At 32.7% G+C, this 11922-nt stretch overlaps 2 protein-coding genes across 2 annotated transcripts; both read left to right on the top strand.

Annotated features, from left to right (window-relative positions):
• The first annotated feature begins 1569 nt into the window (after positions 1 to 1569).
• Positions 1570 to 2770, top strand: LOC142611256 (receptor-like protein Cf-9). Its single transcript, XM_075783333.1, has one exon. It carries the CDS (start codon positions 1698 to 1700, stop codon positions 2748 to 2750), a length of 1053 nt encoding a protein of 350 aa, XP_075639448.1. The 5' UTR covers positions 1570 to 1697; the 3' UTR covers positions 2751 to 2770.
• Positions 2771 to 2812: 42 nt separating this feature from the next.
• Positions 2813 to 6578, top strand: LOC142609261 (receptor-like protein 47). The gene is made up of 4 exons (XM_075780845.1): positions 2813 to 5364; positions 5521 to 5551; positions 5638 to 5727; positions 6455 to 6578. Exon 1 carries the CDS (start codon positions 2813 to 2815, stop codon positions 5273 to 5275), a length of 2463 nt encoding a protein of 820 aa, XP_075636960.1. The 3' UTR covers positions 5276 to 5364; positions 5521 to 5551; positions 5638 to 5727; positions 6455 to 6578.
• Positions 6579 to 11922: the final 5344 nt, after the last annotated feature.

Raw genomic sequence — 11922 nt, 5'->3', positions numbered from 1 at the left:
CTACTTAAGCAGTTCTTCGACACACCTATCCAAGTGGTGGGGACTGGGGTGCATCATTAATAGTTTTTGTCATCATTAATTGTTTTTAGCCAATCAAACCAAATGATTCTTCGAAAATACTATCCAAACGAGTTGTTTACTCTAAATCCCTAACTTATGAAAAAAAAAAAGAAAAAAACCTAACTCGTATATTAAGAGTGGACACCATAAATTTAAATTCTATTGTATGTTTGTATTTATATAAATAAAAATAAAAGATTTTATGCTCCACTTAAAAAAAAGAATTACATGTTATAAAATAAATAAATAAATAAATAAATTCAAGTAATTTCTATCCAAGCTGTTCTTTTACTTTTTGGCATCAAGCAGTTTCTATCCAAGTGGTGGTGTGCAACATTTTTTATTTTGGCCAAACTTAACTAAATGATTATTGGACAACAAAGTCTATCATATACGTGTAACGTGTCGGATACTCTAATCCAACAACTCAAGGTCCTGCATCCATAATAAATGAACTGCATTATCGATCAGCTTTTTAAAATTGTGCTTTTTGAAATGTTGACGGTTTTAAAAAGTGTTTAATGGAATTGGACTTTTTTCTTTAAAAAAGTGTTTGACGATTTTAAAAAGTGTTTAATGATATTGAGTTTTTTTTTTTTTTAAAACAAAGTGTTTGGTAAAAACTGTTAACAGATTGTACTTTTGAAAAAACTGAATGTAGGTTTAACTATCAATTTTATAAATATATATATATATATATATATATATATATATATATATATGACTTTTCATACTTATGATGATCTTATTATTATTATAGTTTTTGATTTAGTTATTATTTTTATTAGTGTCATAATTATTTTCTATTATTATTAGCAACTTATTATCAATAGTAATTATTTATTTATTTTTTCATTATCATGAACCGCAAAATGATAATGCAAAAAAAAAAAATCAAATACATGCCAATAATTCAAGTTTATATTGTACTACATGATAATTTAAAAAAAAAAATTAGTGTTATCAGATTAGGGAATTAATTCTTCTTCTAAAAAAAAGATTAGGGAACTAATAATTACACATTCATTTAGCATTATCAATTATCAATTTATAACTATATAAGCAAATTTGTGTTATCAAATTTGAATATAAGATACAATAGTATAATTTAATATAAAATAAATTAAAAAAGTATAAGCTTTTTTTTTTTTAATATATAACAAACAGTAGAGGATGTTAAGTTACTGAATAAATATATATATAGGTTTGACGTTAAAGGATAGGAAACCTTTATTATTCTTAAGGAATAAATTACAAATATTGAAGCTTGTGTTGCAGTTTTAATAACATTGCGGCAACTTCATCCCCATGTCATATATATAAGTAAGGGTAAAATTGGGATTTGGAAATAAAACTAAGGGTACTTGGGGATAATAACAGCTTCCCTCAATTTCTTATTTCTTTTTTGTATTGGAATTGGACTCAGCTGGTCCGATACCCAAACGTGCCTTTTGGGATATAAAGCACTTTCCAAAAACTTGCCAAACGCAATAACGCCAACGACTTTGATTGACTTGGAAATTGGAACGGAAGCACTATAAATATTCATCCCATCCCAACACTCCCTCTTAACATCAGATATATCTTTATTCGGCCAAAAAAAATCAGATATATTTTCTTAGTCTTTCAAAATCAAAATGGGGTGTTTGAGTTGGAAGTATCACGTTTTGTGTCTACTCTCCGTCCTCTTTCATTCTACTCCATCGTCTCTTTCTTCTTCCTTGTCTTCAATCTCACCATGCTCTGCTTTACTCCATTTTAATCACTCTCTTTCTCTTGCTAAAGTTGCGTCTTCTTCTTTTGATACATTTCCTTATTATTCTGATTATAGATATTATATTCAGATGTGTGATAATTCATATCCAAAGACAGCCTCTTGGAAGGAGGATACGGACTGCTGTACTTGGGATGGGGTCGTGTGTCACCAAACCACACGCCATGTTATTGGCCTCGACCTTAGCTGCAGCTGGCTTAGTGGCCCCATTCATTCCAACAGTACCCTCTTCTTTCTTCCCCATCTCAGGACCTTGAATCTCGCTGGGAATTGCTTCGATCCCTCCCTAATTTCGTCTGAGTTTGGCAACTTTAAGGCTTTGACTCATCTTAACCTTTCTTATTCCTGTTTTATTGGCAAAATCCCGGACGAAATCTCTCATTTGTCTTCGCTGGTTTCGCTTGATCTTTCACTCAACGACCGGCTTTTAATTGAAACACCAGTATGGAAAAGAGTCATTCATAACCTTACTCAGTTAAGGGAACTTCTTCTAGATGAGACGAATATGTCCTCAATTAGACCAAATTCTTTGATGAATCTATCCTCCTCTTTCACAACTCTTAGTCTCCATCTCTGTTACTTGCAGGGAAAACTCCAAAACAACATCCTCTGTCTTCCCAATTTACAAACCCTTGATCTAGGAGAGAATGAGAATCTTGATTTGGGTTCTGTTCCAAAATGTAATTGGAGCACTAGTTCTCTGAAGGTCTTAGATCTCTCTTCGATAAGCTTTTCAAGAGAATTGCTTGATTCTATCAGCAATCTGAAGTACTTGAAGGTTTTGGCTCTTGATAATTGCAATTTTACAGGGTCAATTCCATCATTACTCAGTAACCTCACACAAATTACTTATTTGGCTCTGACAGCTAATAGTCTCAGAGGTAAGATTCAATTGCCACTTTTAAATTTTAGTTGATTTTGGCATACGCATGAACTAACAATTGGTTTTAATTATTGGGGATTATTTCAACAGGTTTGATGCCATTGTCACTATTGAATTTGCCCAACCTCTCAACTTTAATCCTTGACAACAATCAACTTGTTGGTCCCCTTCCTAATCACGTAAGTGGGCTTTTGAATCTAAATGTACTCTCTTTACGTTCAAATTTCCTAAATGGGACACTACCATCTTGGTTGTTCAATTTGCCATCTTTGGTGAGGTTAAATCTTTATGATAATCAATTCATTGGTGAGATTGGTGAATTCAAACCCAATTCATTGGAGTATCTTGATTTGAGTGATAATAAGCTAAATGGCTCTATACCTAGGTCACTATTGAATTTGCCCAATCTCTCAACTTTATTCCTTGACAACAATCAACTTATTGGTCTCCTTCCTAATCACGTAAGTGGGCTTTTGAATCTAAATGTACTCTCTTTAAGTTCAAATTTCCTAAATGGGACACTGCCATCTTGGTTGTTCAATTTGCCATCTTTGGTGAGGTTAATTCTTTATCATAATCAATTCATTGGTGAGATTGGTGAATTCAAACCCAATTCATTGGAGTTTCTTGATTTGAGTTCTAATAAGCTACAAGGCTCTATACCGAGGTCACTATTGAACTTGCCCAATCTCTCAAGTTTATACCTTGACAACAATCAACTTGTTGGTCCCCTTCCTAATCACGTAAGTGGTTTTAATCTAATTGATCTCTTTTTAGGTTCAAATTTCTTAAATGGGACACTGCCATCTTGGTTGTTCAATTTGCCCTCTTTGGTGTCATTATGTCTTGGTGGTAATCAATTCATTGGTGAGATTAGTGATTTCAAGTCCAATTCATTGGAGTATCTTGATTTGGATCAAAATAAGCTACAAGGCTCTATACCTAGGTCAATATCTAGATTTGTTAACCTTAAATATCTATCTCTCTCATCAAATAATTGGAGTATTATGTTGGAGTTAGAAATGTTTTCAAAGCTCAAAAATCTCGAACATCTTGATTTTTCAAATAACTTAGTTGGCATCAACAATAATGTCACATATACCCTGCCCAATCTTTACAAGCTGAACTTTTCTTCTTCCAACATTAGTGAATTTCCCAATTTCTTAAGAACAGCAACAAAGTTACAATTCTTAGACCTTTCCAATAACAAAATTTATGGTCAATTTCCAAGATGGTTAGGAGATGTGGGGAGGGATTCATTACAGTTTCTTGATCTTCGTGCCAACTTGCTTCAAGGATCATTTCCCACTCTAAGTTTTCTTAGTCTGCAATATTTTCTTGTCTCCAATAACAAATTAACCGGAGAAATCCCTTCTTTAATTTGCAATGCAAGTTACCTTGATGTTCTAGACTTGTCTCATAACAACTTGAGTGGCATAATTCCTAAGTGTTTGGCACACTCTAAATCCCTCACAGTGTTGGATTTACGAATGAATAGCCTTCATAGTACCATCCCTGCAACATTTTCCACGGGAAATAGATTTAGGAATATTAACCTTAATGGCAATCAATTGGAAGGGCCATTGCCACGATCTTTGGCAAATTGTAGGAACTTGGAAGTTCTAGATCTTGGTAGTAATAAGATAAATGGAACATTCCCTTATTGGCTGGATGGTCTTTTAAATTTGCGTGTTCTTGTCATAAGATCAAACAAATTTCAAGGACGTATAGGCAATCCTAAGACCAAATCTCCTTTCCCAAATTTGCGAATCCTAGACATCTCTAACAATGAGTTTAATGGTCCTCTGCCAAGAAAATATTTCAAATATTTGAAAGCCATGACAAATGTGGAAGAAGGAAAAGTTGTGTTGAAATATATGGGACATGGGTATTATCAAGATTCTATGAATGTGATGATGAAAGGTTTGTATATTGAGTTGGTGAGAATCCAAACTATCTTCACGACCATTGATTTTTCAAACAATAGTTTCAGAGGAGAGATGCCAAAGATAATTGGGAGGCTAAAATCACTCAAAGGGCTCAACTTTTCTCACAATAACCTTACAGGTTATATTCCATCATCATTTGGAAATTTGAACAATCTTGAATGGTTAGACCTCTCTTTCAACAAGCTTATCGGGGAGATTCCTAGGCAACTGGCAGATCTATCGTGGCTTGAAGTTTTAAATCTGTCACATAACCAACTTATCGGACACATACCTTCAGGAAAGCAATTTAATACATTTGATAATGGTTCGTACACTGAAAACCAGGGCTTATGCGGGTTTCCATTGTCAAAAACATGCAACAGCCCTGAGGCAAAGAAACCACCGCCATTGACCTTACAACAAGAAGACAATTTAGAGCCTGAAAATGGGTTTGGTTGGCAAGCTGTATTGATGGGTTATGGATGTGGAGTGATATTTGGAATGTTGATGGGATATCTTATGTTTAAATTTGGAAAACCAAAGTACATTGTGAGGATGGTCATGTTAGAGCAACATATCATGCTTAAAAGGCTGAAGAAGAATGCCCAAAGACATGGTGGAAAAAAATAACTAGTCAAAACAATTTGTGGGTGGCTTTGCTGGAGTTTTACAAGAAGTTTTATGGTCCCCATACACACAAGACACCATTCTTTTCCAAGGTACACCTCCCTCTTTAGTTACATCTTTCAGTGCCTTTGTCACTTTCTTCCCTCTTTTTCTCTAAATTCAATAGCTCATTCAAAGGGAAATCAATATGCTAGGCTTTGTAATTATTATTTATAAAATAAGCGTTTGATATATTTATTTTAATGCAGCTGGTTAGCATTGTTGCTGTTGAAGTAATTGGTAAGCCCGAGTTCTCTTTCAACTTTGCAATTTTGTGTTCTGTTTTTATAATATTTGTTTTTTATTAATCTGATTGGTTTGCTCAGTAAGGTTCAAGGTTGTTGCCTCCAATGTTTTGAAACCTATCAATAACCTGTGCTCTTGAACAGATCAAGACCTCTACGGCTAACACTAAGGTCCTATTTCTCTCTTGATTTTTATGGTTGGGTCCTGTACCATATCTTTATATTTTCAAATTTTGTTTTTGTTTTTTGCGTCCATTTTTTGATTCTTTGGTGAATCATTTCTTAATGTTTAACATTTTTTTATCTATGTTGAATGTGAACATTGTCACTTTTTGATTGGAAAAGGAAAAGTGAGAATTCAACTTGGTTGAAGATTCATAATGATATTGAGATTGTATTGTGATATATTACAATGTTAAATTACCAATTCTCCAAAAGCTTAAGCTATTAGAAAATGGTCAATTTAATCATTTAACCATATTCTAATAAGTATCATTTCTTAAAGAGGCCATGACAGTTAAGTCATGGTGTCTAATAAAATTCCTAGTCTATACCTGGTACCAAGTGTCAAGTCTAAAGAGACATTAGTTACATCTTTGCATGTCTTTGCCACTTTCTTCTCTCTCTTTCTTGCTCTAAATTTAAAGCCTCATTCATATGTAAATCAAGCTAGTTGGCTTTGCAATTATTATTTATAAAATACTGTATACATTTGTTACGTATGATGAATATGAATAGTATTACTTTTCAGCCAAAAAAAAAAAACCTTGAGTTCAACTTTAATGAAGTTTCAAGATGATATTGCAGTTTTATATAGAAGTTACTAGTTAGGTGAGTTATAAGTCAAATTGAAGGTATAGACTTGATAACTTTTCTTACCTTTTTTTTTCATCTTCAGATTTTGATATATGAATGTGGAGTGAAGGTAAAGATAGTATCAATGTAATCGTCTATAGTGAAAGATTTCCTAATTTCATTTAATTATTAATTATTATTATTAGTAGTAGTAGTAGTAGTAGTAGTAGTAGTAGTAGATATTGACTCTTCTTCCTTTTTAGCAACAAATGGTATGTAATTGTTTAATATCCTTCAATATTTGATTTCATTTGGTGCAATTCTATTTAGAAGAAGGTATTGAGATTAGTCATATTTAGAAGAAACGACATAACATTGTAGTTCTATTGAAAATAAGTTGAGGAGTAAATAAGAGCTATATCTCCTGAAATGAAGTGGTAGAAAGTGATCTGACTTTCCACTCAAAACAGGCCATTTAAATGGGGCTATCATGGTGATGTTTTGTGTGTCTTCTGCAGGAGCTGCCTTTTGAGAGTAGGACCACTTGTTCTTTGAGTATCCTCTCTCAAAGAGACTATTGGAGCATGTTAAGTGATGATGTTAAATAAAATCCCAAGTATATAGCTTGTGTTAAGTGGTTCTGTGGGGAATGGATAGGTTGAAGTGTAAAAGTTTTGAAAGCACCATGTGCAAACATGCTTGGTCTTTGGTGGTTTATTATATTTGGATTCAAAGAAATGCTCCTGTATGCAGTGGCAATGTAAAGTCTAAGGAGGCTATCCTGCTTTTGATTAGAAGAAAGATTAAGGCCTAGGTTGAGGTTGTAATGAGAATGAAAAATTTGTTAGTGAATAATCTTATGTTGTAATTCTTTGGAAGAGAGGGAGGGGGGGGGGGGTGAAATTTCACTATCTTGTATGATAGCCATAATTGAGGAGTGATAGTTCGATTATTTGTAAGTTTGGTTTCAGTTCTATTTAGTTTGTTGCTTGCTCTGTTTGTGTAGTTTGTTTACTTTAAAAATTCATTCATTCACAAGGGGAAAAAAGCTTATGCTTATCTTTGCTTCTCCTTGACTATTTTTTCTTACTTATTTTCTACATTGCGAAATAAACCACAAATATAGTATGCATTCAAACCTGAATTCCCTCAATACCAAACCTTTCCAAAATTCAAACCATCATTTTTTTGGCAAAACAAACTACACTTTTGGTCATCTAACAATGGGGGTGGTTCTAATTTTATCCCTACGCATTTAATTGTGTCAATTTTGTTTCTCAACTTACAAAATGAAGTCAACATTTAAGGATACAATTGATTTTGATTTTGAAAGTTGAAGGATGAAATTGACACAATTAATAGTTGAGGGACTTTGATTTTAAAATTTAAAGGACAAAATTGACACAATTAAATGTATGGGGACAAAATTGGCCCACACTTTTTTATTGATCATGTTGCTTCTATAATTACTGTTTTTTGCTATTTACTGTCTTCTCATTTTTGGTTTTACTATTCAGATCTTCTAGATTTAGACAGAAAGTGCAAGACAATGCAACTCTTGACCTTGAGAAATGTGTTGCAATAATCAAGGTTCAGATCCTTTATGAGTTAAAAAGACAGGTGATTGAAATTTCTTATGCTGTGCAATTGTATCTTCTTTTTTTTTTGTCAATTTTATAGTTGTTTTTATATGGTTATGATATTAAATTTAATGATGAAACAATTCATGTGTTTTAGGTTCAACTCTTAGAGACCAAAAAGAAATAGCTGTATCAAGGAACTTTGAGTCTTGTAATGCTCAGAATGGTAAAATCCAAGGTCCTGTTAATCTAAAGTTTTGGCTTTGCTGTTTCTTTTTTCCTTTTAGGTTGTTTGAAGTGTTCATTGCAGTTTAAAAAGTAGAGGCAATAGCATAGAGATCTTGTTTTGTGGATCTTCTGCTTTCCACATTAACTTCTTTGTTCTCCAAAATCTGGGTTGACATGACGTTTTATATTAGCCAAACTTTTTGACACAAAGACCATATTTCATAAAAAGCCCAAGCCCAGATACACATCCTAAGCTACTAATACATTGTTCATCTCCCTTTAATGATTTGCAATCTCACTGTAGTGATCAAATAAATGTAGAAGATTAAGAGATTTCAATTTGGTCTTTTGGACTTCAGTGCAGTCACTTTTCGCTATGTTCTTTCTATCAATTTACATTGCTCAAAATTGTGATATCATTGTTGCATTCCCTTTTCCAACTTATTGGACTCTTCCACTACAAATTTATTTTGGTTCTCAAATCAAAAGAGTTTCTCCCATTAATGTTTGCTTTGCATGTTCTAAAACATGTTATTTTATATATCCCCATTTCCCAAATCCAAATTTGATCTATGTTTCATTTCTTCTTGGCAAAACTCAAGGTATTTTTTGCTTTTTATTGTCCTTTTTATTCTGAAAATAGTTCCGTTGTTTAATTGAATATCAAATAAGTATTTGTTACATAAGAAGCTGCTTATATGATCTCTAAAAAACCACCCCCCCCCCCTCTTCTCCCTCCTGTAAATTTTGATTTTTGTTACTTTCATGCAAAGTGTTTGATTTCTGAGGGTTTTTTTCTTTTAATTACAATATGATATTGATAGCATACCTTCTATTTCATCTTGCCAGCCCCTAATAGAAATTTCAATTTTATGAAGTTTTGAACCAAAATGGAATCATTTTAATTTGTTGTAGAGAATATGCAATGAATGATAGAATGATATTACCCTAACCCTCAAGTTAATTGAGCTTTACTCTACTTTATTGCATTTGAGCCATTTGCACAGCAGTGTGCTCTTAGGAATCATTTGTGGTGTGTGATAATGAAAGTAGTGAAAACATATATAAAAAATGGATTTTGATGGGAAGGAAGCACTTAATCGTTTAGGCATCGAACAACTAAACCATGGTGCTTCTTTAGGTAATAGAGTGATGAAAATTACCCTTAGCTAAATATACACTTCCATAAATCATGAATTTGAGAATCCGCTTGATGCTTTTATTAGTGTTCTTTGATTCAATGTTTTTGTGTTGCTCACAATTTGGATGTTATGGATCAATGATTCACTTATTTGGTGTTAGTACCATTTTTAGTTATGAAAGAAAAAAAAAAAGTTGATGGGTTTTGAATCTTTTGAGTAGAAATAGTATGTTATTTATAGTTTTCAATGTGACTAATATCAATTTCGTACACAGACATGAATGTGGAAATGAAAGTGCTTGGTGCTTTTTTTTGAAGCTCTTTGATTTGTTATTTTTCTACTACTTAGGGCTTACTTTGTCAATGTTAAGGACTTTGATGACAAACTTATTTTGTGTTGATACTATTGTTTTAGTTTTGGGAAAAATTTGATGGGTTTTCTATGTGTGTTTGCAGTTCACAGAGGGATATCACTCTGCTGGATGTGAATGGTGATGTTGAGTTACCTATCTTTGAGTTCTGGAAAACTTCCCTCAGGTTATGATCTGGAATTCTGTGATGATTAAGAAGTTTGGTATCAGGACTAAGTACCTTAGTATCGAACATGGTGGAAAATTTGGGTCTGAAGGAAAGAGGAAACATCTTGAATGTGTCAAAGGCTAATAGCACACATGTTGATTAGTTTGGGGTTTGATAGTGTCACAGATGTGAAAGTCTTTTGATTTACTAAGATGTCATGCATGTAAAGTTGATCGGATATTGAAAGTTTTTGCAAAATGATTATAGTTAAAAAAAGTTGTGTTCAGTTACGAAACTACTTAAGATGTTCCTTAAAACTTTGGGATATCGATAAATATGTAACTTCTTTTACATTATGCTTCAAAAATTATTCAACTACATGGGACGCTGATCCAATGTGGCTATTTCACTGAAATTGCCACTTTTCCAACTTCTTTGACGTGGTGCAATATGTTATAGAGGAGGGAAAAAATCTTGAACTTTTTGCTGTGTTAACCTGGACTATTTGGTATCATAGAAACCAAATAAGATCCACAAAGACCTCCCTCAATCATAGGTCCTTCCCCAAGCTCTCCAAGAATTTTATAAGGTCTCTCCCTGTAATTCGGCCCGACCTTCCACTGCATAGAATTCTCGAGTTAGGTGGTGTCCACCTCCAGTATCATCTCTAAAGATCAATTTTGATGGTGCTATGTTCAGGGAAACTTTGGAAGCAGGTTTGGGAGTGGTTCTGGCATTCTTATCGGAAAAAGTCACACTTCCCCCTTTAGTAGATGACATTGAAGCTTTGGTGGCTGTCAGAGCTATTTCCTTTGCATTAGATCTTGGTTTTTCATCTATTATCCTTGAGGAAGACTTAGAGACAATTATCAAAGCTTTGCGGAACAATGAGGAATCTTTTGCTTCATATGGCCACCCTCTCTCTTCTGCAAAATCTTCTATAGATGCCTTCAGTGATATTTCTTATTCTCATATTCGTAGGTTAGGTAACTCTATAGCTTATAACCTAGCTAGACTTGTCAAACATGTTAGTGGTTTATATGTGTAGATGGAGGATGTTTTTTCACACCTTTCTATTGTACTTATGACCAATTATGGCTAAGTTTTTTAATAATAGTTCGAGGTATTCCTTCTCAAAAAAAAAATCAACTTTCATATTGGTTGTATATTAAACTTTTGTGTTGTGTGTATGCAAATCAACATTTGGGCACACAATTTATACATGACCAAACTTATAGTTGCATGGCTAGATAGCTTAGTAAATACATGTTCGTGTCAAATGGGGTTTCTCATATAATTAAATTACTTCAAAGCGGAAATGTGTTAGCACTTAGCACCAATTGTGTTTTCAACCAAACCAAACGATTCTTCTAAATTTTCAATTTAAAATAAACATTTGACTTGCATAACTATTTTTCAAATACAAAATGTACCAATAATGAGAAGCACTATTTCAAAGGGTAGCTTAAATGGAATAATAATTGTGATTGCTAGAGGAGGAGCATGAATTTATAAATTTCTTTTGCCAGTCTAGAATGGAGTAAATTTTAAAGGCTATGATTGTGAATTCATCAAACGTATAACATTTAACCATCCAAACTTGTTGTTTAAGTACAAGAATATTAGGGATTTAATCTTGTAGCTTTCATCTATCTGGAGGGAGATAAAAAAACATTGAAGTTGTTGAACTTTTTTCCACGTTATAATTATACTTATATGTTAATTTTTAATTTGATTATAACTCTTTTTGCAATTAAAATAAACAATAATTAGATTTTCATTAAATATGTATCATTTATATATATCTTTTGACGAATTTTCTCATGCATCACATGAGTAAGCGACTAATAATTTGATTGGTCAAACACTTTTTTTTTCTTTTTAAATTGGCTATATACATGGAAACCACAATTTATGCATATTTATTTATAAAAAAATGTTCAAGTTACAAAAGTTATTTCTCAATCTTCTTTTCCTAATCCTAAAAATGTAGATGTTGAACCCCCTAGAAAGCCAAATAATGTATGGCTTTATGTCACTTGTATATAAAAAGAGATACTAAAAAAAATGGTTTATAATCAATAATAAATGATTTTAGTACAA

This window comes from Castanea sativa, chromosome 9 (assembly GCF_040712315.1).
Source record: "Castanea sativa cultivar Marrone di Chiusa Pesio chromosome 9, ASM4071231v1".
Taxonomy (NCBI): Eukaryota; Viridiplantae; Streptophyta; class Magnoliopsida; order Fagales; family Fagaceae; genus Castanea; species Castanea sativa.
The sequence above is the reverse complement of the archived record's forward strand: the minus strand, read 5'-3'. Positions and strand labels throughout refer to the sequence as shown.